This window comes from Labrus bergylta, chromosome 5 (genome assembly GCF_963930695.1).
Source record: "Labrus bergylta chromosome 5, fLabBer1.1, whole genome shotgun sequence".
Lineage (NCBI taxonomy): Eukaryota > Metazoa > Chordata > Actinopteri > Labriformes > Labridae > Labrus > Labrus bergylta.
Window position 1 is genome coordinate 10,545,112 of NC_089199.1, and position 27,281 is coordinate 10,572,392.

General features: G+C 40.1%; 1 protein-coding gene across 1 annotated transcript in view; it reads left to right on the top strand.

The window, feature by feature from the left end:
* The window catches only part of trim62.1 (tripartite motif containing 62, tandem duplicate 1), a 34,593-nt gene extending 8,888 nt beyond the window's left edge, over positions 1 to 25,705 (top strand). The window contains exons 3-6 of the mRNA XM_020629035.3: positions 13,361 to 13,456; positions 17,281 to 17,537; positions 19,037 to 19,152; positions 22,597 to 25,705. Coding sequence (XP_020484691.1) covers positions 13,361 to 13,456; positions 17,281 to 17,537; positions 19,037 to 19,152; positions 22,597 to 23,147 — 1,020 coding nt within the window. The 3' untranslated portion in view covers positions 23,148 to 25,705. The remainder of the gene's footprint in view (positions 1 to 13,360; positions 13,457 to 17,280; positions 17,538 to 19,036; positions 19,153 to 22,596) is intronic.
* The last annotated feature ends 1,576 nt before the right edge of the window (positions 25,706 to 27,281 follow it).

The window sequence follows — 27,281 nt, forward strand, 5'->3', positions numbered from 1 at the left end:
ATTCATTTATTTTTATTTATTTGAAGAATATAACAACAAAAAAACAAGCAACCGACATAAAAAATAAAAAAAACCCACAAACACAAACCCAAAACAAAATACAAACCAAAACAAAAAAAGTGACACACACATCACCAATGACATAACCATGATTTGCATTTCAAATCAGTTTCAGTTTTTGCAACCAAAAATATTTTTTCTCCTTTTAAAGTGCAGTCGTTCTCTTCTTCAGCTTTAAGTGAATGAGTGAAAAAGATGTTTAAATTCATAAAAAAAGATGACAAAACTATCCCACACAAAGCAACATGTAATGATGTAACAACATGTAACTTCAGACTCTTGTGTTTTTTTTTTCTCCATGATGCGTTTGTTGTTTTGTCACATCTTTATTGACAGCAGACATACTCAAGATATTGAAAAAAACGACATGTTATGAGCCGTTGAAAGGGGGACAGTTGCATATAACAATGAGGGATATGCTGTAGTAAACAGGACAAATGCTAATTATTATAGCAGCGCCGTCATAATGTTTGCAGTTACAGTTCTGTTCATGTATGTTAGGAACTGTTTCATATACCAGTTTAGTGAGGGCTTCAAACCAGTCTTTTTATAATACATAAAATTGAACTACATTATCACTGTCGGGTAATTTATCGTGGTGCTGTTGTAGTTGTTTTGAATTGTGAAATTAGACATTAGACACCATGTCAACTTCTTCAGCACCATCGCATTTGGTAAAACTTCAAAAATAGCCACTTGATAAGAGGTTTGTTCCTCTGAAGAGTAATTCCGTTTCTGTGGAAATAAACCAAGTCCCACACATGACTCCATCCATCCCTGTGATTCATCACACATTAATGCATTGTACCTGTCGTACAACATTCCCACATCTGAACAAGTATCTGTCAGGTTGTTACTGTACAACATTCAGCTGACAGGAGTTGTGTGTGAGCAGTAACCGGTCTGATAGGCCAGAGATGGAGAGGTCGGATTCACTGGAGAGATTTAGTGGTCATCTTAATCAATGTAAAGAGGGGAAGTGCTGTCCTTAAAGTTTTGCGGCTTAGAGTGAAGCCTAATGCTGGGGAGATCAGCAGAGAGAGCAGGCTACACACCAGTAACACTACTATAAATATTTTGTTAAATGAAAAAGACCAGGCACTACGAAATGTTGTTAAATTGGATACTTTTTCTGCAGCTTACTTGGAGGTGATTGCCTCTTAGAAAGCGATGAATGTGAAAAAAAAGAGTTTGGGGAGGAAGTGAGAAATGGCAGAGCTTGATAAAAGTTTACAAAACTCGAAAATGTGGTGAGATTGCAGAGCAGATTTTTCTGGCTTTTTTCTTGTCTGTGTCAGTTTGATATTAGGGTCGATGCACCGATGCAGCCATGAGCCTGCGTCGCTTGATTAGCAGGGGAATTAAGACAGATTACAGGCCATTGTTCTCAGGGGTATGGGCAGGACCAGACCGGGCTGTAATCTCTTGTAATTCCCTGTGTCGCTGATTTGTTGCAGATTGTTTAACTCGATTTTCTTCTGATAAAAAGCCCTCTTTTATAGCTTCCAATCAGCCCCAGACTCCGACTTCACCCCCCTTTCTGACTGAGCAAGCTTGTCCATGAATGAGAAAGAGCAGCCTGAAGATATTTACCTGCTCCACGTCTGTTTTGTCTTCATGAAAAAGAAGAGGTTTTTCAATTTACCCAATACGCTGCAGTTCTTACTGTCTGGGAGCTGAGGGACAGATGATGACTGATAGGTCGATACATGCTCAGAGAGCTCACACAGGCTCAGTAAAGTTTGGGCAGAGGGATTATAGAAACTGAGGTCTTTGCAAAACATTTGTGTGATCATGAGAGTGCAAGAACAAAGAAGCCTGATGAATAAATAATCAGATTTAGGGAGTAATGTGCAGAATACAAAATTGCCCAATGAAAGTGATTTAAATGTTATGCATGGCCGCTCTGGTTCGACCCTTGTAATAATTGATTTCCTCATTAGCTATTTTAAACACTATAACTTCTAAATTCTGTCAGTGTGATATATGGCCAGTTCTACTTTCTGTGGACAGGCTTTCTTTGAGTTTATTTTTATTCCTATAACGCATTCAGTGTGCTCCAGGGTCAGGCTAATCAGTGGGGAGCAGCCAGCTGTATAGTCTGTCCTCACCCTGCTTCCTCCACTCATCATCGCTCTCCGTCTGCACATTAACACGAGCTTCCTGCTCCAGCAGATGTTTACAGTTTAGGCATTTAGCTGCAGCTCTTTTCCGCTGTGACTAACAATAATCGCAGCTGTAAAACAGCAAGTGATCATTCAAGAAACATGGACAAAAAAAAAAAAGTGTGAGCTGCCAGCCAGTTGAGACTCTTTGTGAAAAGGGTCAGGGACAGACAAGTGAAAACATCCATTTGATCTGCAAAAATTCTTTGCATGTTTTGAGTTAGACGACCAAAAGCTTAAGTCAACCTTTCTGATAGTTTAAATGTTGTTATAAATGCCTTATGTCCAAAATACACAAGTCATTTGACACTTGAAAACTCATCTTTTTTTTACTGAGTTCAGTATGTTTTGAATCTGAAAGCATGAATTTTTATGTGACTGAGGCACAGCTAAGCTTTTGATATTCTTCTGAGCCATGATTGAAGGCTCTGTGGTACTAAAGTTTAAAGACAACAGTCTGCAGCCCACAACCTACTTTAATTCAAATGTCACTCTTGCTGATTGCACAATAAAGGTGTTGTCATCATGAGGAGACTTCATTAATGTGTTGGTTTTTTTCTCCAAATAACTGCACATAAACAGTCATTTTCATCTGATGAACAATAACATTCATGTGTGAATACAGAAACAGAATTATATCAGTTAATAGCCAAAATGGATGCATAAAAAAAAAAATAATACATGTTTTAATTGGTGTCTACTTATGTGACTTTTCATCTGAGCAGTGTCACATTAGCCATGAGGAAATAACAACACATTCAATAACCACTGCTCCCACATGTCATCTTGCTTTATGTGTCTAGCTGCTCAATTCTCCAGAACAGAAAGCTCTTGTTTCAGCTCTTTTGAGCTCTCAGTGAATGCATCATATCTGACTGAAGCAAGTGGAACTGATGAATGGCACTTTAAGAAATTGGATCGTTAGTAAGGTTTATTGATTAATAATTTACTTAAAAGGTATATATCCGTTTCAGTCTTCATTTTCTTTTCATGTATGCAGAGGGATACAAAATAATTTGCACAGGTATGGCACACACTACTTCTGTTTAGTTAGGAGTGAGGCAAAGATAGTGTTGTCTTGAGAACTGATCTTAATTATATTCAGTTTATAAAGTTTTGAAAGCCTTATGAAGTCCTATGTGGGTTGAAACTGGTTTTTAAAAAAAAAGTACAAAAAATGCATAAATTAAATGTAAACAGATCTCTTTTTTTTGCTAAGTGCTCAAACAGATGCTAAAATGTGTTATTTCTTTTATTTTTGATGATCCAGGCTACAATATGTAGATGAGAGGGAATCATCTGGGGATTTAATAACATGTAGTCCTAACTCAAGGCTGTACTTAAAATTCATGGAACTGAATTGCAAGTGTCTGCAGACAACGTCTGTTAAGTTGGATTTGCGAAAAGAGGAAAACACCCAACAATTTATGTCAGAGGATTTAGGGAAAAGAAGCAGACACACAATCTATTTGGTCAGATAGTGTTGCAGCAGGTGAGGGGCAACCGTCATGCCTGTTCATAAACAACAGCCACAGAAGAATAATTGCCTCCTGCACCATGCCTTAAAGATGAAGTCCAGGAAAACATCACTTTGTTATACGTGTCATGTCCGTGCTGCGCTGCAGGCTTGCATGCAACCTCACCGTGTTTAAGCACAAGATTTATGCGCCTGACACATACAACATGGTTTTATATTAACAACATGCTGACTATTAGAGGTTTCACTAATCCTAAGAGGCTTTTTCTAAAAATGACACAAGCTTGTATTTGGCTGTGGAGAAAATCTGCTGGCAGCCAAACATGTCCAAAGGTCATTTCAGGGTGTGTTTACCCAGTGGGACCTCAGGGTGAAGTCCCTGCTTGGGAGTTTTTAAGGGCTGAATCAAGAGTTTGTTTTTTTATGTAGACGTTAGGAACATAACTGTTGGAACAGGTCTGAAGTCTTTTGTTCTCTAGCTCTTAATCCAGATCTCAAAACTGCTGTCTCAAATGTTATTGCAAACATGCCAGAGCTCGACACAGCCCCTCCATTAACCTCTTCTTTCAAGCCATGACACATACCCTGTGATGGTCTTGGGGGGGGGAATGGCAGGGTACCTCATGATATGTTACTAAACTACCAAATGCAATGCCACGCGGTACAGGATAAATGGCCCAAGATATCAATCATTTCAGGATACAGCTACACTGCAATAAGTCATACATGACAAGACAATGTTATAATGATACATCACAATATCTGATTGACTGAAGAATACAAAATGCCCCTAATAAGGTCAAGTGCAGCAATTCTGTATTTTATTCAATGCAATTTGGTATCAGTTTCATCTATAATCACACTTCATCTCTTAACTTCTTTTCACAGCTGTCTGACATAATCCCGCTGTCTTCTTCTTTTTTTTAATCTTACTGTCAACTTCTTCTTTGGCCAATTAACTTCTGTTCATGTCAGCTACCCTGAATTGTGACGAAAGTGCCACCGTGAGGAGTAATAAAGTATTGATGTGGTGAATCAAATTGGCAGGGAAATCTTCTTGGAGCGCTATATAAAAAAACATTATATCATTATTTAGCCCCAACAATTTGATAATTGTATCATTTGAGTCAAAACAAAGATATTTTGTCTTATTGGTGTATTGTCCTAACCCTACGATGGTCTGTGGCATGCTGGGAAATAGTGTTCCTTAAATAGCTTTTTAACAAAATTATTGAGTTATGTGTTGATAATTCTTACATTTTATCTACAAACATTGTGAAAAACACACAATCACATATTGTGGATAGTTAAATTCTGATAAATTTTGCAGGAATTTTTAATTAAATGTCTTACAAACAGAAATTCTAGTTTCACTTTTTCCCTCTACACCATAACGATTAGAAAAGGTCTGAAAAGTTGGCAGCCAGATGGAGCTTCCACATGTAGCATGTAGCTTTAAAAAGCAATTTTCCTAATGTTTCCTATCTTTGGAAATGATTATAACCGTTGTTGGTGATTCATGGGAGTAGCTTGTAGCTTGTGGCTTGTTTTAGGATTGTATGTGATCTCACAGGCCTGGAGGAAGTAACTTTTACTATGGTAATGGGTTTTTCTTTCATCAGTTGCCTGTTGAGATGATGTATAGCCCTCTCTGAGATTAGCATCTTGCTCTTGGCAGGGCTGATTGATAGCTCCTCAGAGATTGGCTGAAACTGGATGCTGCAGGGTGAATATTTTGTATAAGGGTCTTAAAGCATCTGAACCATCCGTCTGTCAAATGAGATTCAGGCTTCAGCTGGGAAAATTGTGACTATATCTTGGATTGCTTGTTGAAATAGCTCCGTGGAAGCTAGTTTTGCTTCGAAGGCAGCAGAAGTATAACAGCCTCGGGACTGATGGTGAAGCACTGAGCGGCTTCTGTCAAGCAGCAGGCTCGCTCTTATCACTCTACACTTCTCAGATTTCCACTTCAGTGCCAAAGACAAACTCTCTGTTCCTCTTAAACAGCTTGTCCCGCACTGTGTAGATTATCAGACAAAACACTGATAGCTTAGAGACCTGTTTGTCTTTCTAAAAACCTTCGGCTGCTTTCCTGCCACACACATTTTTTTTCGTCACTACTCCCTCAGCTCAGTTGTAGACCCTCCACGGCTATTCAAACATCATGAATCTTTTTCATTTTGAGGATCAAGTTATTAAAACTGACATGCAGTGTTGTGCTTCCACACTGGGATAATACATTTGCATACTCTGTGCCTTTCCTCGCTCCAGGAAGTGGAGCAGCAGCCTCTGAGCATTCATCATTTACATGACATGGCCTATATTCAGAGGACTGGAGAGGCCCGCCAGCATCAGCACTACCACTCCTCCCCGCTGCTTTAACCAAATGTTTCTCGTAAAATAGAAGTTTTACACTTGAGGGTCATTTGTGATCTGATGCTGTGAACCGGGATCAGCCACGGGAGACATATTTTCATCTTTAAAGTTCTCTAATATTAACTGTCAAATATTGGACAAGCTTACTTGAATAGAAATCAAACATTTATTTAAAAAACAAAGTATTGTCTTTGGATAGAGGTTATCGCTAAAGGCTTATGCTGAGTTGTCAATCAACAGAATACTCTGACATTTTAATGGATTCATCTTTAAGGCATCAATCTAGTCAACATGCAAACACCTTTTTTTGTTTCAGTTAATAAAGTTTCTTTTTTTCAACTTTTCAAAATAGATGTTTATTTGGGTTTTTGACAGTTTGTTGTCCAGACAACTGGTCCATTGACATGTTGTCTATTAATTGATTAATTGTTTATTTTTTTCAAAAAATAAGATAAGAAAAAATTAGAAAGTTCCTTAAACCTTGACATTTCTTTCCATAATGAAGCGCTGCTGATACTTAACCTTTGTAGTTTTGTATTGAACCCTGCAACAGTGTGGGATTCTACAGAATGATGAGAAGAACAGCATGTAAACAAACAGCAATACATACACTCACACTGGGACATTGACACACACACACACACACACACACACACACACACACACACACACACACACACACACACACACACACACACACACACACACACACACACACACACACACACACTGTACGGGCCAGCTAGCTCTGCTGTTTTGGTAAATAAATAGTTTGTCAGATAGCAAAATGCCACCATGTTTTATGAGCGTTTGATTTCCGTTTTTCAATTTAAAGAAGAAAAAAAGGCTAACTCTGGTCCCATCTTTTCAAATGTGACAACCTTCCGCATATAGCGCTTATTACGCCCCCTGTTACACTTCATCTGCAATGTAAATGTCAAAGAGGCTTAATGATGGGACAGTATCGGCCCACCGCTAAGCTGGTATTCGAGCTAATAGAGCTGTAATAGGGCTAAACAGCATCACTATAAAACGTATGAAAATAAGACCATCTACATTCTGTCACTGCTTTAGAGTGCACATCCTCGACCTGTGCAGACTGTTCCTGTCTCACACACCCTCCGTCTCACTAGGACAGATGTTAGCGGGGAACAGTGTGTCTCTGTCCTGCAGCTTTGTGAGTGGGCCATGCACAGTCAGCTCAGCTGGCCTCTGTCTGCGCCGTTGGCTGAGCTCAGTCTGCAGGGACGCGCTCTGCCCCCAGAGAGGCTGCGAGCTCTGCTGATGCTAGACGGACAAGACTCGGAGATGTACAGTGCACCTAGAAAACATTTTCACTGGAGCTTTGGGCCTGAGACAGCATTTTTTGTTGTTCTGCTTTTTCTTTCTTTTCACAAGTTTTTGTTTTGGATGCAGCCTGTGTGGCGGGGGGGGGGGGGGGCAGCAGTCACACCAGACTGACAAGTGAAACATTTTTCTGATCCTTTGGCCTGCAGCATATCATAACTTTGTTCAAATGAGTCAGAATGACTTGTATGAAATATAGAGACATATTTTTAAGGGCTGCGTGATTACACTGTGTTGTTATGCAGGTTGATACTTCTCTGAATGGCACTTCTTTTAGGAACAGAGTGTCAGAGGAGAAAACCTCAGAACACAAAGTATCCCCAGCAGGTATATCTGTGGTTGTGACATCACTAATTGCCATCATCTCATTGGGCACTGCTGTTAGCTCCTTCACTGTCAGTCTCTCCAGGCTGCACTCAGTATGACAGCTAAGTCGCTCACTACGCTTCAAAGAGGCGGCCTGAACAGTGCACAGTCATCCATATTATAACTAAACGGTCTAATATTTGAAATGGAAAGATCGCTTTGTCACATTTCTTTATTGTCTCCTGGTGTCTCAGAACAGACGTTAAAAGATTCAAGTGAAAATGTGGATTTTGTGAATACTTTAGAAACATGCCAGGCTGTACTTTTGATGACAAACTGTCTGGATAACAATGTTTATACAAAAGAGCCTGGGACAGAGGAACTAGAAAAAGGAAGTCGAACAGGTAGAATAACCATGAAATATTGTAATTTTACTTTTGTTTATAAATAGGAGTTCTGAAAGCCTTTTTTTTCAGTTTTCTTTATAGTTACAATAATGATAAAATGCTAATAGATGGAGTGCTGGTGGCACAGTGGTTATTGCGCACGCCCCATGTATGGAGGCTATGGTCCTTCAAGCGGGTGGCCCAGGTTCGAACCCCCCTGTGGCTCCTTTCCCGCATGTCATTCCCCACTCTTTCCTTGATTTCCGACTCTATCCACTGTCCTATCTCTCCATTAAAGGCACAAAAAGCCAAAAAATAAATCTTATAAAAAAAATATATATATAATAGAATAGAAAATAGTTTACTGTGTACCCTTCATATGTACACGGGAAGAGGTGTCTTTTGGTTGCACTTTGCAAAGACATACAATAATTAATAATAATAATAATTAATACAAGATATATAGAAAAACACATTCACGTATAATCATAACAGAAGCTGAAATAAAAAAATGAACTTAATGCTCTACATGTCATTAAAAGTCTGAGAAGAAAGATACAAAGTGTTGTGAGCTGAGGTAGCAGTTATCATTACTGATTAAGATATTATATATCAATAGGGACAAATGGTTTTCTATTTATGTTCGTTTTAGCACAGGGTATTCTGGACCATTACCTCTGAAGGCAGCAGCTGAAAAAAGGGAAAATGGCTTTAGATGTCGTAAAGTGTCTGGTTATGGAATCTTTTACGGTGTTTGAGATATGCTTGGATTTCAATCTTAAAAAGCTGTACAAACACTATTTTTCATGTTGTAAGGGGTCACAAAGATCTTGCAGACCTGAGCATGACAATATTACTTCATAACTTACTGGTACAATAAGAAGTTGAGACAAGTGCAGCCATATGTTGGTCTCTACAGTACATGCAGTTCCATTAGAATTTGAAGAAGAAAATAAAGACACGCACGTACACATTTAATTTGACTCCTTTATTTATATATATATATATATATATATATATAAAGTCCCTGCAGTCATTTTGCGATGAGCATGCGTTACCATGGTTACAAAATGCTCTTGTATGCATAGAGGCTGTGTATTGCTTTTCACCTTTAGATAAGAAGAACTTGGAATGTAATGACAGATATCATTTAAGTTAAATAACAGAATAACATCTACGATCACACAATCCTTTGTTTGTGGTAAATTTTACACCTGAGTCTGCTTTTTAAAAAGACATTCTTTACTGATATTAGCCATCTTTTTAGGACCGCAGCAGCAGAGGGAAAGCCACCTTCATATCGGCTGTGTACAGAAACATTATGTTGAGTAACATATAGTGGATTTACTGTGTGATGGGTGCATAGCCTGTGTGCACACTGGTGTGTTGCTTCCTTTGTAATATCTCAGCAGCCGGCCTTGAACGTCCCGAGTGTTGTTGCCCCCGGTGACTCTGTGTCTGGGTGTGGACGACATATTTCAGACCCTTCCATGTTAAATAAGAACAAAGCTATAAAACTCCCTGACCCAATGTAACGGCTGCAGTGTTTTCACTGCTTTGTTATTGGCTGGTGTCCTTGTATCCCGGCCTGTCTGCTACCTGAGAGTTATTGAGAGCTGTGCTTTATGTAATGATAAACAGAAGAGAGAGATCCCTGTGTAATTATGAGTAGCACATGAGTTCTGTGTTCATTTGGTCATTCAAAACAGATAAGTATTACCCTGATGGTTGTTTTTTCTTGGTGAATGTGGATGAAATCACAGAAAGCTTTGTGTGCGTTGAAGTTCTCCACCCTGTAGGCTTTTATTATTCATGCTGTGACACCGCATTTTGTTTTGTTCGCCGCTTCATCCATCTGACAGTTTGAAGCCAATAAAGCTTTTTAAATCCCGAACGAGCGGCTGAATGTAATCGAGTTGAGAGCTTTTAGAAAAGGACAAGGTATTTCAAGCCGTGAACAAATTTTCACACAAAAACTAAGGCTAGTATTCTATAATTTCATCCATTTATTAGCTTGTAAATATCTGCCAGAGTTGCTAACATGACATGAGAGGAAGAGCAGAAGAAGAAGAAGAAGAAGAAGAAGGGAGTGACAGCAGGATGAAATGTTTTAGATTTATAATCCCCCAGCCGTGACCCCCGTTTTCCTGTATTTTGATGTCCTGGGGAAATGTCATGTCAGACTTGTGTTAGCCAGATGAGACGGACAGGAGAGACACCTCGGCACAAACACACACTCACATGTGCACACGCAAACCTCTGATTCAGAGCCCCGGCTGATACCAGCATTCATTCACCTGCAGCATTAGTGTTTTTGTCACGTAAAAAATGTTTTTCTTGCCATCAAGCACGAGTTTCCTCTGGAGTGCACCCCATCCAAAATCTGATCTATAATTCCTTGTCCATGTGTGGTAACTGACACCGCAGCTGTGCCATTTTTCTCTGTTTCCGCACAAATCTCCATCTGTAGGATGCTCAAAGGACGCACATTCGCTTCCCGGAAGATTAAAGAGGATTATGTAATTGCACGTTATGGAGGAGCTTTTAGGGCCTTTAAAAGTGTGTAAAGATGATTACACCAGGGTGGTTTTTTGCTTTTTCTAAAATGCAGCTTTGCCTTCTTACATTCAGCTTAAGCACTGCACACATTCTCTATTTAGTGGCAAGTTCAATAAGTGACAGGAACCTGGTGGAAATCTTCGGTTTGTTGCCTATTTTATGCGCAAACAAGAATGTGAAACTAACTGTGTACGAAGTGTCTATTAAAGTAGACATTCTGCAGAGGTTTTTTCCAGTGTTGGCGTGAGGGCACTAACAGCTGAAGTTGCCCTTGTTTGCCCGGCCAGTCAGACTCTATGCAGCAGGGGAGAGTGGAGGAGCATGTTTTCTCTGCCAGTCTGTCAGTGTTGGTCTGTCTCAGTGTGTGCCTTTGACCTGCTGCAGACGAGCGCGTAGCGATGAGGCGGAGAGCCCACCGAGCCTGCCGCACTCTTTATCATTAGCATGGAGAGTCACGCTCTCCTCCTGCACCAGCCATTGTTTTCCACTGTTTCTGCCCTTGAGAAGGAACGAGCTTCCTCTGCCCACATTTGCTCCTTTTTTTTTTTTTTTTTTAAATTCAGCAGCTAATAATGGAGGTCAAGCTTTTTCATATACAATATGAACTAGTGCATAGCTTGTTCTATATCCTTCTCCACTGGTATATTAACCTTTTTTTTCCCCCCTTGTGGGCGAGATATTTGAATAATTATGTATTTATGTCTTCGCAGATCTATTCTGGGTTTTGTGTCAGCCTGGTAGCAGAGGTGTGGTTGTTTCTCTGCTAAGCTGACAGTTTCATTTGATGGATTTCTGCTGGTGTTCAGAGACGGTGACACACGGGTTATATGAGAAGAGAGACCAGCAGCAGTGGTGGCTTAACAGGGGGTTGAAAATAAATTAGGCTTGTTCCATGTTGTTCCCTTTGATGCAATATTTAATTTCCCTTCGAATCCCGTCAAATGGAAGGTTGCTTTTTCCTGCCTCACGCACACGTATATTCTCATTTTGAGTATGAGGTTTTTGCTAGTGCACGGTGTTGTTGATGCTGTGTTCTGTAAAACAATCTACATTTGTGGCTCATTTGTTTGTTCAGATTGGATTGTGATAGCTTAACCCTCTCTGAATCGAAAAACCTTCAGATTTGAATAGTTGGCCGGCTCATTAAGGCTTGGATCAGGTTGATTCAGAATCCCTAGCAGTTTAATGAAGGTTGGGTCCATGATGTAAAATATCTTTGTTTCTTTTTTTAGGCATGTTTGTGTTCTTTGCTTTATCATTTTTTGAAATTCGTAGTTCCCCAATGGTCTGTCATTGATTGCTCGTCCCCCATGAAAAGAAGAAATACCAATCCTACACTGCTATCTTGGAAGCTAGTTTACCAAAATTAATCAAAACAACAATAAAAATGATTATCTGAGACCATAGTTTTGAATTTATTCATGTTTTCAAGGTGTTGCAATCTAAACTCAAAAGTCAGGTATGAGTATCTATTATATTATATTATATTATTATTATATATAGTTTTTTAAACTTTTACCTTGTGTGGTAAGATTTGCCTTTTACTTTGTGTCATGGTCTAGTGCTTTCAGAAGGTCACACAAAGTTGTTTTCTTCTGTTCATTATTGAAATAGCTCTTTCTAGAATTGCTATAAAACAAACACTGAGACGCTTTTAGCTATAGTCAGTCTATGGATAAGAAGTTAGCCTACTAAAAAAAACAATTTAGTTTATGAACATTGTAAACATTATACTTGTTCAAAGATCCCTGTGTTAGCGTTGTAATTCTGTGTGATGATAGCATGTAAAATATCAAAACAGACGTGTGTTTAGGTACAGCCTCACAAAGCTGTTCATAAAGCTGAAGGTGTCGCTGTATCGTTTGATGCAAAATGTCATAGTCTATTTTCTTTCATCTTCATGTTATTACACATTTGGAACAAAAATTTAAACTCTAGCAAGAGTGTTGTTTAGCTGAAGAATTCACTAGTTTGTTATTCTCACAAGAGCCACCATGAGTCCCATCCAGCCTCATTCTTTCTTTCTTTTCGTGGTATGAAAACTAAAACCAGGTACTGATGAATAAATTGCAGAGCTGTACCATGACTTCTTTGCACGTTTGAATAAATAAGTCTCCACTTCAGGGAGGATGTCTGCTGAACCACGTCTTTCCCAAAAGCTAAATCTGAGTGCACCAGTGTTTGTTGGCACAGAAAACCTGCATAAAAACTCTGCACTATTCGTGACAGCAGCCACCCCAGTCAGCTCCCACTGAGCCCCTCTCCCGCCTTGGGGAGACTCAGAGGTGGCTGAGTGGTGCAGGTTCTGCCAGCGTGTGCCTGACGAGAGATGAGACCCAGTTTTTTTTCTCTGACACAGCTCACCATCTCCAGAGGTTTTATTTCATCTCTTTTATATCTTTCCCTCCATCTGCCTTGCTTGTTTTGTAGCCGAGGCTTAATTTACTGCCTTGAGCACATGCAAAGGGCTTTTACACAAATAAAACAATTATAATAAATCAAATAGAATGTGGACAAATAACTTGAGCATTACTTTATGCAAAGCAGATGGGTTTGAGACAGTATTTGAGTTTTAGATAAAGTGAAGGGGTGTTACAGTAGAGGATCAAACATTGCTGACTGTTTTCTTCATTTATGTTGAACTGTCTTCCTAATGGCTGGTTGTCTTTGTTGTTGTGTTGCAGAGGGAGATGAAGGAGCAGCTGGCCACCCTGCAGGACAGTGAGAAGGGACACACTGAGGCCCTGCAGCTTCTGCAAAGGCAGCTTACAGAGACCAAGGTACTGAAATATCACACGAAAGTAACTTTGCTCATTTCTCATCGGGAAAGAAATTACTCATTGGTATTAAAAATCTCTTTTTCATGAGCGTCCTGGCCATGACAGGTAGCAGCAGAATCTACAGAGTTTCACACAAACAAAGAGCAGCCAAGCATGCAAATGCAAAAAAAAAAAAAACATTATTAGACAGTAAAAGACACAAATAACAAACAGCAAATGTTTTGTCAAGATTATCCACCATCACGTCAGGGAGAACATCTACGGCCTCATGTGAGATGTAGATGTTCATTTGACATCCTCTTTAAAGCATCCAATGAGAGCAGCTTGTTAAATTTCAGCTCTAAGAAAAGGGAACAGCACACTTAAACACCTTTTTCCCCAGTTCAGTTCTGACTTTTGGAACAGACGGTAAGAAAAGGTTGTGGGATGGCAGATTATAAATCACTGTGATTAATAATCAGTCTGACTGATGTAGGTCAGAAGGTTTGAAGGAAGCAGACTTAAAGTAGACTTGTAGATAAGAATATGCCAGTATACAAAGAAGTCGATCCAACACGTGCATACAACAAACAGTGATGAGCGAGGGCTTTGAAATGGGTGTTGAACCTCAGAGCTCCGTGATGCACAGTGTCCAGAGCTTGTAAGCTTTGTTCTTACTTTAGGAAATATTCTCAAGGTCCTGCTACTAAAACAACACGAGCTGCTCTTCTATAGTATGTGATAGACAGCTGAATATCTTCTGTCAGAGTTTTGTTTTTTTCTTCACGATTGATGAATCTGGTGAATATTTTCTTGAGTCATTGTTAGGATTAGAACAAGTCTTTAAATTAAAAAGAATACTCCTGAAAGTGTTAAATCCAAAGATAGCTCTTTGAATAGTATAAGTACAAACAATCCAAAAAAAGTTAGTTATTCTGCTCTAAAAAAGAACTCAATCTTGAGGTGTTTATTTCCTGTAAAAAAAAAAACAACAATAAGGATGTCCTCACCAGCATAAGGACATGTGGTTTGATTTAAGGAGAGAGTAGTTAAACACCAACAAATGGCATTAAAAGTCATAACAGACGTGTGGATATTTGCAGAAACATGACATCCTTGTTTGCATCTTAAACAACAAACTGGAGATTGCAATACTGGTTAAGTAAAACAAGTCATTAAAAAACAGTCTAATGTCTAAGAACCCTGCAAAGTAAATTGGTTTATTGAGCTGTGTAATCTTGACACCTTGTTTTAATCAGCAAACCACCAGGGTCCACTCAATGTGTCAGCCCTTGAGCCGCCCTCCTACATCCACACAACACACACACACCCCTCTCCCTTCTCTCCTGTAGAGACATCAAATCTATTGAGCAGGGCGGCGTCTCTGGCAAAGACCATGTCGCTGCTGTCATTTAGGGGACACATTCTCCTTTCTCCTGTTTTCTTGCCCGCCGTCTGATGTCACAGCATCAGTCATTTTTCCTTTCTAAGTCTTGCACTGAAGAACCCTCCAGGGCCTGTCCATTCCAGAAATGTATTGACTCACTCTGCCTGCTAGATATAGGCCTTTCAGCCTATATCTATATCCTCACTGGAAATGGGCTGATCTCATTAGATTTACATCCATTTGCACAGAGTGCTCTGCCTGGAAGAGAGCCACACTGTGACCTCATTGATCTCTGATGCATTTAGGTGGCTGAAAATGAAATGTCTCCCTTCATCTCTTCATCTCACCTAATCTAAGTTGGCCTGGAGTTTTTTTTTTTTTTTTTTTTGCTTTGTTTTCACTTTTTTTTTTTTTCAAGAGTACTCCTCCATATTAGATTTTCATGCCCCTAACATGGCCAAACTTACACTGGACATGGAGGAAAAAACACAAACCAGCAAAACCCCTGAATTAATGCTATTTTAAATTCCATGCATTCTTCTTCCTTGTCAAAAGTGGCACCTACATTACCAAAAATGCAACTCTATACTGTTGACTTTTCGATACAGGTGGATTATGTGAGTAGCGGCTAATGTAGCCTTGAGAGTTGAGACTGCAGAGGTCTGGTTAGCCCCCATCTTGTCAACCTTCATTCATTCCCAAAACTTTTTTTTTTTTCATTCTCAATCAATACTGACTCAAGTGATATCACTCAAGGCCATTTACAGATTTTATTGCAGCTTCCTCTGGGGCAACAAACAACTTATTTTTACATGTAAAGAGCAGACTTTGATGCATCAAATGCTCGTCTTCTTTGACATCTGTTCTTAAGGTGAGCCCGACTCTCATCCTCCCATTGAATGATTGAATGCACCTGGGTTACTCTCCAATTTGAGTCCTCTGCATTGCATGCGTCTCCTTCTGAAGGATACACATTGTGTCTTATTCACATGCCCAACGGGTACTCGCTTCATAATCACATGCCTCCTTCAGAGGTAGTCAGCCTCCTGTCTCCAAGGGCTGCAGACTGCCTCTCAGTGCCATCACACCCTGCTGGGCCAACGCTGCAGAGACGTCACAGAAAGACTGCTGCAATCTTTCTCCTCTTCCTCCTCCATACCATCAGTGTGATGACTAGGCAGGAGGGCTGGGGTAGGGTTAGGCTTGCGGAGAGAATAGATTAGGTTTCCACAGGCAGTGGCAGAATATCTGCTCTCTGAATGAACAAGAGGAACAATCCCATTGTGTAATTAAACCTCAGATCAGAGATCCTGAATCCAGCTATCCCTGAAAAACAACTAAGCCCAATATAAAAGTTTTACCTGAATTTTCAAGGATGAGTTTACTGGGATTCAGGCATTATTAATGATCTCATCTTGAGCTTTGATGAGCCGGTGTTTGGCTTTTATGGAAAGACAGGAAACTGTAAGCAAAACAGTCTGAATTAAGTCCAGTCTTTGTTTCCCTCTGAAACTTCAGATTAGAAGCCTCCCCTCGCCTCTCTGTGCGAGTTTTGCAGGGTTTTCACATCCGGCTCCTTTGTTCTTTGACTCTGACGACTGCTAAAACTCAGATGACTCATTCCTTTTGAAGTCCAGCTTCCCATTTTTCTTTTTCAGCTACAAATCAGTTCCTTAAAAAAGTCTTCATCTCCCAGTCTGCCGTACCCCTGCAAACTGCTCGGCTCTATCTGTAATAGCTTCAGCTCTCCTGCCGGACTTGTTATCAGATGTCCTCACCCACAGGTCAGGATGTCCTTTGACACCTCCAACCCGTCATCTTCTTGCATTACTTCTCTCAAAGTGAACTCTTTCTTTTCATCTTACAGCTTTTCAGATTCTGGTTTCAGATTCAACTGGAATAATTTAACTGATAAATCATTTGTATGAAGATCCAAGAAAGTTGTTTTAAATCCTGATGTAATTTCCTGGTTACTTCAAATTGACTCTTTTGACTTACAAACACTTCAAACCAAGACTTTTCTTTTACAAAAAGAATAAAAGCAGATACTTCCTACATTGAAGAAGATGGAATCAACCAGTTTTTGACGTCTTAGGCTATTACATTTCTTCAGATGGATTATTTAAGTGAATTAATAATGGTTGTAATTGTATCGTCTTTGTTGTACCTCACTAAAAGCTGCTTTATTTTCTTAGTGGAGACACTTGAAATCAATACATGCACAAGCTGAATCAATGAATAAATGTTGTAATATGAACACAATTTAGAGCACTTTATACAGTAAGCACTTGTATTTCTGACCCACGTCTCATGAAGAGTCAGGCCTCTGGGACTTAAACACTCAAACAAACTGAGCTAAATACTGTACGTAGTCTACTTCACAGGCGTGTAATGGCAGTTATAAATATCCCAGCTGAGGGTTCTATTAAGTGAACCACCTTTTTTTTTTTGCCCTCAGTCCTCAGCCAAGAGTCTGCGAGCAACCATCGGCGATGCTTTCGAGCGCCTTCACCGCTTCCTACGCGAGCGTCAGAAGAGCATGCTGGAGGAGCTGGAGACGGACACTGCCCGAAAGCTGTCCGACATCGAGCACAAGATCCAGCGCTACAGCCAGCAGCTGCGAGATGTCAAGGAGGGCATCCAGATCCTGCAGGAGCGCCTCAATGAGACTGGGCGTCACGACTTCCTGGAGGGAGTGGCTGTCACGTCTGAGAGGTGCTCCTCCTGCTTGCTTAAACAGCCTCTGCATCATTATTGAAGTCCATTGAGTTAATAGACAGAATTGTGAAGTTGTATGAACTCTTTAGGTGTAGTATCAACACTTTAAAAATGCTGTTTATATTGACAGCATGTGTTTTCTTCCATTCTGAAATGTAAGGCTAGCTTACATTTTGGAGAAAGACAAATCTGAGCAGCAGCGTCGTTTAATCCCAGAACAGAAGGTGAATTAGGCCTGGAAGAAGGCAGCAGTAAAGTTTAATATTGGGGGTTGGGGAAGGTGGGAGGGACTTGAGGACAATTTAATTGAACAGTTTAATAGAACAGATAATGAGTCGGACTCAAGAACTAGTAAGAGTGACAGAATAAAGAATTATGCCTTCTTCTATAAAAAATACTACAAAGTCACAACATTAATATCTTTTCTTCAGCAGGACGAGAAGCAGGTATTTGAGCGATGCATATTTCATTCTGAGACGATCAGGGCTCTGTATCAACTTCCAATATCTTCTTTACTGAGGATCAATGTTTAGCATATTCTGTAGCACTTGGTATCCAAAACTGTAATGAATCCTGCAACAGATTCTTAGTCTCACTCTTTCTTTTTCTCCAAATAGGATATATGCATTTATTTTCAATTAATCCAAAGCTCTTGCAGGAGACTTTCAGAAAAAAAGACAGCATTAAGAACTGGTTGTCTTTTTTACCCTTAACACCCTAAACATAAAAAGAAGGCTTAGCTACTAACTCAAAGTCTAGTTTGATATGACATGAGGGGTTTGATAGTTACCCAATATGACACTCAGTTAGATACATATATGTTTATGGCCTCAAGTTTAATGAGTCCTAAAAATATTTGTTTTTCAGGAAGATTGAAAGAAGCTATTTTGATTAGAATAATCAAAAATGAACATGTTTGTTCTATATGAATTAGATGTTTTTATACTTAAGATAAACTGAACAGAGTGTTAAAAAAGTCACACTTTGGCAAAAGAAAAACTGCCTTGCTACTCAGGGTCATCCACTGAAAAGCACCAACAGAAGCGCTGAATAATTTTTCTATTTTATCTTATTCAGTCAACACACTCTTACTAACCAAAACTGTCTGCACAAATTGAAAGGTTCATTTGTCAACATTCTGATATTTTGAGGAATTAAATGTGATAAGTAACCCACTCAGTTTCTTGCATGACCTGTGTGAACCACACGTAGGAGTGCACTGAGTGATTCATGCGGAGGTTCATATTGAATCGTAATGTAATAGTGTTTGAGCCTAACCCTCCTCCATCCCTCTGATACATTCATCTCTGCTACTGGAGATCCATAAAGCGGTTTGTCAGCTGCTGTATGTCAATAATGGCTCATTTCAAAGACACAAACTAGAATAATTACTTAAATCATTGACTTTGTGGGTTTAACAAGCCACTTTTTATCTGTAAAAAGCAGCAAATTGGATTTAGACTGTTATTGATCTGTTTTTTTTTTCCATGTTCCAGGATTAAAGGGAAGATACATGAGACCAATCTGACGTATGAAGATTTCCCGACATCTAAGTACATGGGGCCCTTACAGTACACGATATGGAAGTTGCTTTACCAGGATATCACACCAGGTACGTATCATGAAATGAATGTAATTCAAACATATATATACAGTTTGCCATTTATCAATCTGTTTTTTTTTTTCTGTATAGCAACAATTCATAACAAATGTTATCTAAAGTCACTTCACAAAAAGAGCAGGTCTAGAATGTACTCTTTGTTATATTATTTACAGACACCCAACATGAATCCACCTTGAGCAAGACACTTGGCAACATTTAGCAAAGTTATAGTGCCAGTTTTTTAAAGATTTATTTTTGGGCGTTATTTGGCCTATATTCTAAAGACAGGACAGTGGATAGAGTCAGAAACGGAGGAGAGAAAGAGTGGGGAAAGACATGCGGGAAAACAGCCACAGGTTGAATTCAAACCCGGCCTTTACGCTCTTGAGGACAAAGCCTCTGTTTATAGGGCACGCACATTAACTGCTAGGCTACTGGCGCCCCAAAAAACATCCTTTTAACAGGCTGAAAACAAGAGCAGAACCAGACTCGTGTTGAACAGTCAGCTGCTGCGACTGTGTAGGGCTTGGAAAGTGGGATAGAGGGAGATAAAGAAAGATAGAGATAAACAAACAGAGAAACAATAACAAGAAGTAATACAGTGATATTTCTACAATGCCAATAATAATGGTACAAGTAAGTGTAATATTAGCAGGAACAGCAAAGTAAGGATAATAGACTGATCATTATAATTATAAGTGTTATAGTCGCATTTAAAACGAAAATGATGATATTATGGGGAGGACTGATGATGTTAATTATAGCTGGTGGAGTTGATCATCAGGTGTAGGGCACTGCAGGTGTGAAAGAAGCTGTTTTTTTTTTTCTTTTCAGCATGCGATGAAAAGACAAATATTGTCTTGTTATCAAGCCAGTTAGCTGTGCTTAGCATAAGTGCTGGAAACATCCAGCCTAGTTCTGTCAAAATGTAGCAAAGTATTCCTACCAGCACCTCTCTAATAAGAAGTTGTATCTCTTCCAATTAATCAGGTTTTGTGTGTGTGTGTTAATTTAGAGGTGCTGTTACAGGGATTTTCCTTTTCAATTCTTAATGCTAAGCTACGCTGACATCAGAGTCATCTTCTTTCCAAAATGTGTAACTGCGCCTTTAAAATGCATGATCTCATTTTTGTTCAGAAGCCGAATGTCTGACTCAGAAACATGAAGAGCAAAACTAGCCCTGCCTTTCATACGAATTTCTGGGATGCTTTGAGCCTTTTTTCTCTCCTCGGATAAGAAATGGTGGTGGGTCCTGCAGGGCAGCGATGCCCTTTTGTTTTTGACAGCACAGAGAGGAGCTCCACTCCCTCTGCCCTACAGCCATCACTCACTCACTGGAGATTATTTAAAATAATGTGCTGAGGAATTTCTTACTCCCTCAATCAATTCTCTCATTTCAGCCTGCTGCCGGTAGCTGGGAGGCCAGGCAGCTTTCTGGCCTCCCTTGACTAGCTGCCAAATGGAACAATTGGTTATGATCCATTACCAGCAGTTGCCAGAGACAAAATAAAGACATTCCTCCCATCATCCCTTATGCCTCATCCCTCGCTGTCACTGATGGGTTAGCTGGAATAACTACCAGACTCCTTGCTGTTATTTCCCCCTCTTATGCTCAGCAGGAAAAAATAGTTTCTCCAATGATGTGTGCATGATTGCAGGTTTCTCTCCATGACACAAAGAGGCACTCAGGTTATGAAATTTTAATGACTTGATTGTAACAAACACTGGCGATGTCATTGACGAGAGGAAGAAATGTCCTGCTCGCTGGCAAGACGCCAGACATTTCACCTCCATTTATCCAAGCTGATATAACACAGAGGAGCTGGAAAAATGCCCTTGCCCACTGTTTCCTGTGTCTGCTTTTTGTGACAGAGAGCCAAGAGAACAAGCTGTTATTGTTCAGCCTGATATGGTTCCCTAATAAGCAGACGTGTTTGCAGATTCTCCCGCCCCAAAACCACATAACTGCACACAGAAAACTGCCTCCTACCGACCCAGAGCCTGTGGAGTGAGCTGGAGCAGCTCCACCCAAACAAAGTCTGTCTGGAAAGCACAGATTGTAAGAGTATAGTTAATGCATGAAGGTATAAAAATACATTATAAAAGAATGTATGGTGGTGTACACAGTCACACTTATTGCACAACTCTATGTTGCATTTTCCTGAAATAGGAGTTGAGCACACCAATAAGATGACAAGCCATCAGTCATCTTTTACCACAGGGCATCGCTTTGATCACCTCCTCTTAACTCTGGCAGGATGATTTACTGTTTTGTTTTCACCATGTTGGTCTTTGGGGGTCAATTATCTAAAAACATTTTCTCACTAACCTCTGGTGTCATTTTACTTTGGTTTTATTTGTTTAACTTAAGACACATCTGAATAATGTCTTTTAACATTAATACCTTCACTCCTTGAAAACCTTTTTTTAAATTGTATTAATATAGCTAATTTCCCTTCATAAGCACTTGCTTATGTTTGTGTATTAGTACAATAGTATTAGAAAATTCAGAGGGAATATTACCCTGAGAACAAGATTGTTCTGATGAGATTTTCTAGAAATATATTTACCATAATGAAACCATTTCAACCATGATTCAATTGGCAGGAAACTTTGTGTGTCATCCCCCCCTCATTCTCCCTTTCCTGTATGTCTTCAAGGTCGGAACCACCAGATTAATCCCCAATTACTCAAAAACTATAAAATGAAGTCACGTTTTGATTCTTAAAGTATTCAAAATGAAATGTAATTAACCTGTATTTCTGGGACTTCAGATTAAAAGCTTGACTTGAATGATTGCGCTCTATCTCAGCAGTGCAGCTGCTGCAGTCCTGGACAGGGCGGATGACTGACAGCAGAATTTACTGGACAAAAATAGTTCACAGGTTGGCTCTACAGGGAGAAGACAGGAAGAAAGCTGCATTACTATTCATTTAGTTTATTTCCCAGGTAGCCAGTATTGATTGACACCTTCACTAAAAAGGAATTGCATCTGTTCTGTGAGTCACAAGAGATGGATGTCAGAAACACTTCTGAGTGGGTTTCCCTTTTCAAGTAAAAGCAGAAAGCTCAGTTATAGATGTGAAAACCTGAGGGGGTGTGGGGAAACGTTTTCAGTTACCTAATGGTCAAAACAAAAATACTTTCTATCATCTACTGCCTGTGGTTAATCTACTGCCCTGTTCCACAGGGAGAGTACAGAGAAAGGTTAGTTTGTAACCTTGAGCCCTCCTCTTCTGTAAGGTTTCCCAGCTGCCTGGATGTATTTTTCTCAACCTCAGCTTCACAGCATTTGTAAGATAAAGAAAAATGAGGTGCTCAAAATGACACTGCAGTTCTCATCTATTTGGCCAAGTTGAGTCATAACATATTAATGCGTCTTTTTTTTTTTTGCTACAGTGTTAAATCTCAGAGTCAAATAAATGCTAACTCCTCTCCCTCCTCCTTCCACAGTCCCAGCAGCATTGACCCTGGACCCCATCACAGCCCACCAAAGACTGATCCTCTCAGATGACTGTACCATAGTGGCCTACGGGAATCTCCATCCACAGCCTCTGCAGGACTCCCCACGCCGCTTTGATGTCGAGGTGTCTGTCCTGGGTGCAGAGGGCTTTGTGTCAGGCGTGCATTACTGGGAGGTGATGGTGTCGGAGAAGACCCAGTGGATGATCGGGGTGGCCAACGAGTCCGTCAGCCGCAAGGGCAGCATCCAGATCCAGCCAACCCGTGGCTTCTACTGCATCGTCATGCATGACGGAAACCAGTACAGCGCCTGCACAGAGCCCTGGACCCGCCTGAACGTTAAGAGCAAGCTGGAGAAGGTGGGGGTCTACCTGGACTACCCCAAAGGCCTGCTCATCTTCTACAATGCAGACGACATGTCCTGGCTCTACACCTACAGGGAGAAATTCCCCGCCAAGCTCTTCCCGTACTTTAGCCCGGGTCAGAGTCACGCCAACGGCAAGAACGTGCAGCCACTGCGGATCAACACTGTACGCCTCTAAGAGCCACAAGCATCCGTGGTCTGGATTGTCCTGACAAATGACAAAATAGGCAAATTCACAGGACTCTAAGATTTCAAAAAGATGTTGAACAATTTAATTTAAAAATGCTTAGGTAGGATTTTTGGAAAAGGGGTTGTGTGAGGTACTTTTCATTAGTCACTGGCAATAGATGACAGTCAGCATGGCCCCTGAAGAAGCAGGCTAAAGTACCAACACAGCTATGATCTGCTGTTACATAGTTTCTCTGAATTTCAATTGTTACCTCATACAACTCCACTTCAACAATCCCTTCATTAGGGTGTTTGAAATGTTTCTTTCTTTCTTATCAGTTAAGAATCGTGCTCGATGTTGCTCTTCAAACCTGTGCTGTTCTTTGTGGCTTGAAACGACCTTACAATGATGGCCTGCACTTGAGCCTAGTTTCAGCATCTTTAACTAAAAACATGGCACTAAATGGAGACAAAGGGACCCCTGGGCTCCTCCGGGGTCTGTGGCAGTGATATAAAAAGAAAAGAGTGATTTCTCCTCCTAAAGTGACTGTCCCAGGCCCACCTTGCACACTCCCAGCGGGCACCACTCTCCTTATCAAGCTGTAGGCCTATCAGACTTGATGTCTCCTCTCTCACACTCTGTGCTGTACAGTTGGCTTTGCGTATGTTGAATGTGATTGACAGCACTCTGCTCTTTTTTTCAGCTTCTCTTTGGCCATCCTTAACTTGTCAAGTCTGGTTCACTTCTGTGTTAGATCACAATCTTGGTTTCTCCTGCAGGTCTCGTCCATATATGCGAGTTCAGTCTTCACCTTGTGAAATGAGGAAAGCTCTTGTTCTGTGTGCACCAGCTAATATCTGTGTCATCCAAAACAAAGTTGATCATAGGATGCCCGTCCTGGCCACTTTCAAGTCCTTCACAAATGTGGGAGGACAGTCTGTTTGGAATTTGAGATTGTCTGAAAATACGCTGCTGTAAGTGGTTGGATGTCTGTCATTAGACTATCAAAGCAAGTATCTCATCATGCTGGCTTAGGTGTCCACTGCTTCCCAAAACTTAGAGGATGCTAGCCTTTTGGCTATTCTGACACTTGTGCATTCAGTGAGTACAAATACATTTCTGCATCCAGTCATGTTTTGTCTTGTGATCAAAATAAGATTAAATCATTCTGTCAAAGCAGGTCACTCTGTGAGGCTTAGACCTCTAAGTGTAAAAGCTTAACTACTCAGATGTCAAAATCTGATAGATCAGAGATGAATCATTCCTAGAACTACAAAAACCACATGTTTTCTCCTATTTTGAATCATATCATGCATGTATACAAATGTATCCTGTACGTTTTTGGGAAATGGTAATCATCATGGAAAATAAGGATGAAACGATGGACTGAATGGCACATTAATGTACTATCCCTGTGCGACTGGCATTCCCCAGGCTGTCGCTGTGTTACATAATGACAAAAATCACTGATAATACCCCATGAGGCTGCCCCCATGTATTTATTTACCCCCATGTGCCTCGAGTGCTCTTGTTTATCAGCAGTTGTACACAAGTCCTGCAGAATCTGCTCCTAAGAGTCTCCTGTCGCTCAGCCAAGTCCAGCATACAGAGAGATCCAGTTTGAGTGTGCGTGTCTGTGTGAATGGGCGGGTGTGTTTTTGCAGCTAGATTTTAAATCCAGCTTTAGTGCCCCTCAATAAGGTCCATCTGGCTGACCAGGCACACCCAGATAGTGGCCAAAAGTGTTTATTACAAAATACTTTAAGATCAACTTCACAGGTTAGTCTTTAACCCAACCCCCCCCCCCCCCCCCCTTTATTTGCCTCTGTACATCTTTGCATTTGTATGTGTGTTGTCTGTGTTGTTCAATCTCCGGGCAGTGCCCTTGTTTTGTAGGATGGGATTACGGTATTTGCAGTATGATGCAAACTTGGGTCAAATTCTGACACCTGCAAGTTACCCTTGATGATGTTTTAACTAGCCTGGACCTGCACAAAGCAAACATTTTCTGAATGACAATGCCGGGAAAAAATTGTAGAGCAGTCCTTTATCTGGAATTTTGTCAGAAAATGTTTCCATGTAACTTAGAAAAAAAACTGCTTTGAACAACAAGTTTAGCATAATTATTAAGTTGAAGGTTTAGACAATCATGACTGGTATTGTTTTATTTTTTTTCTCTTCCCTCTGATTTACACAGTCTAGATTTTTCCATGAGGTTTCACCCGTTAAGCAGGTTGTTTTTCTTTTTTCATGATAAATCTAAAAAGTCACATTTGACCCCAGTTTGCATGGTCACAGACTTCAGTGGAGTCTGTTTGAATATGAAGAAGGAGATTATTTGGATGTGGTGTTGGGTTCCTGGTGGTGATGCTTATTGTTTATATGATTATATAATGATGATAACTATGACACTTGTAATGATTATAATGATGATTGTGTCTTTTGGTGATGGCAGCTGTGCACCCATCATTGTGTAAACACACTCCTGTGTGCTTTTGCTGCTGAAGGTTTGTGGGAAATGTTTTAATGTACAATAAATTACTGATTAAATCAGCTGGTTGGGTTAACATTGTCCTGGTTATTATGTGCAACAATCCAGATACAGAGTACTAATTATACTCCATTGCACCCTTTTTACCTTATTTAAAATCTGTACCACTAACTGGCATACAGTATTTGTCATGCGGGAAACATGGGCCAGAAATAGCTTTAGTGCAAAAGACCATTATAGCTTTATGAAGTTACTTAACTTGCTCGATACATAAAGTGGACGGGGTCGTGTCATGGCAAACAACTTACTCCTGTAATGGGGAACATACTGATAAGGCTTGTTAGATCAATGCATCTCTTGTTTCAAACCTGGATATTTATAGCCAACAAGAGGCCAAACACTAGATCAGAGGACTAACAGGATGCTCAACAATTTAAAGAAAAATGTTTTGAATCTTATTGACATTTCTAAAGACATAGCTTTATGTTTTTGAAGACAGGATGGTTTTACCTCTTCACAGCTATGCTAGCAGCTTTGTGAGGCTATACTAAGGCGTAGTGGGGCTTCCAGCTAAACGTTAAAAACAAAGTATACACAGTAGTGCTTTGTTTCCAATTAAGGTCCCAATGTTAATGGTCCCAATGTTAATGGGCTGCGTGAATGCATGCTAATCTTTGCTAATCGGCACTAAGTACAGCTAAAGCTGATGGTAGCAGTATTAGCTTTTGAGGCATTGGGTCATCAATAGAACTTCTGGATGCATAACAACTTTGACTTCTGGATCCACATAATGAAAAAGTCAGTTCCTTTACCAATCTGAAAACTAAATACATAGATCCACTATAACTCTATAACCAAGCAACTCATCCAACAGTTGTTGAGATATTTCAGTCTAGACTAAATTTGTTAATGGACTCTCGTACATAGAACCACTTTCTGCATGGCTTAAAAAGTAGATCGCTTTGTTTCATGTGCTCACCACTCCTAAAAAATAGAACTTTTCAAAGCAGTCAAAATTGAATTTGACTCATTTTCAAGGGTTTCAAGCTTGATAGGTGGAAATCCACTGCTGCTGTAAGAGGTTATGCATGCCAATTTGTTTAGTAGTGAACCTGGTTTCATGTTTGCAGTCCTTTGTCAAGAAGCATCCATCACAATACTTTTGGGAGCAAGAGAATATCAACATCGATGTAATTGAAACTCTCAAAACAACAAATATCTGGGAGGAGGATTACGAAGTGTAGGAAGACTGATCCTCAGCTTGTCAATACCTGCTCTACTTCAGCCAGAGTTTCATGCCAGGCATTTTTTTCCAAGATGAGCCAAGTTGTCTGCACTGCTAAGCCTTCCAGCAGGGAGGTGGGAGGTTGTGAACTCTTTTTAATACCGTTCCATATTTTGACTCAGGCAGAAGAGATATGACGAATAAAAAAAGATGCCTGCATGTGTTCGGTGTTCCTTTTATCGTCCTCCTCAATTGCCGTCTGTAATGCCTTTGAGCGAGTGGTTGTTAAGCTGCAGAGAAGAAAATTTGTCATAAAGCTTGAAATCACGATTGAAAGTTAAGATCTGACTATGCGTCAGAAAGCAAAAAAGTTGTGTTTTCGGTTTAACTTTTTACCCTGCTGCTGTATTCTTTCACACTCCAAAGC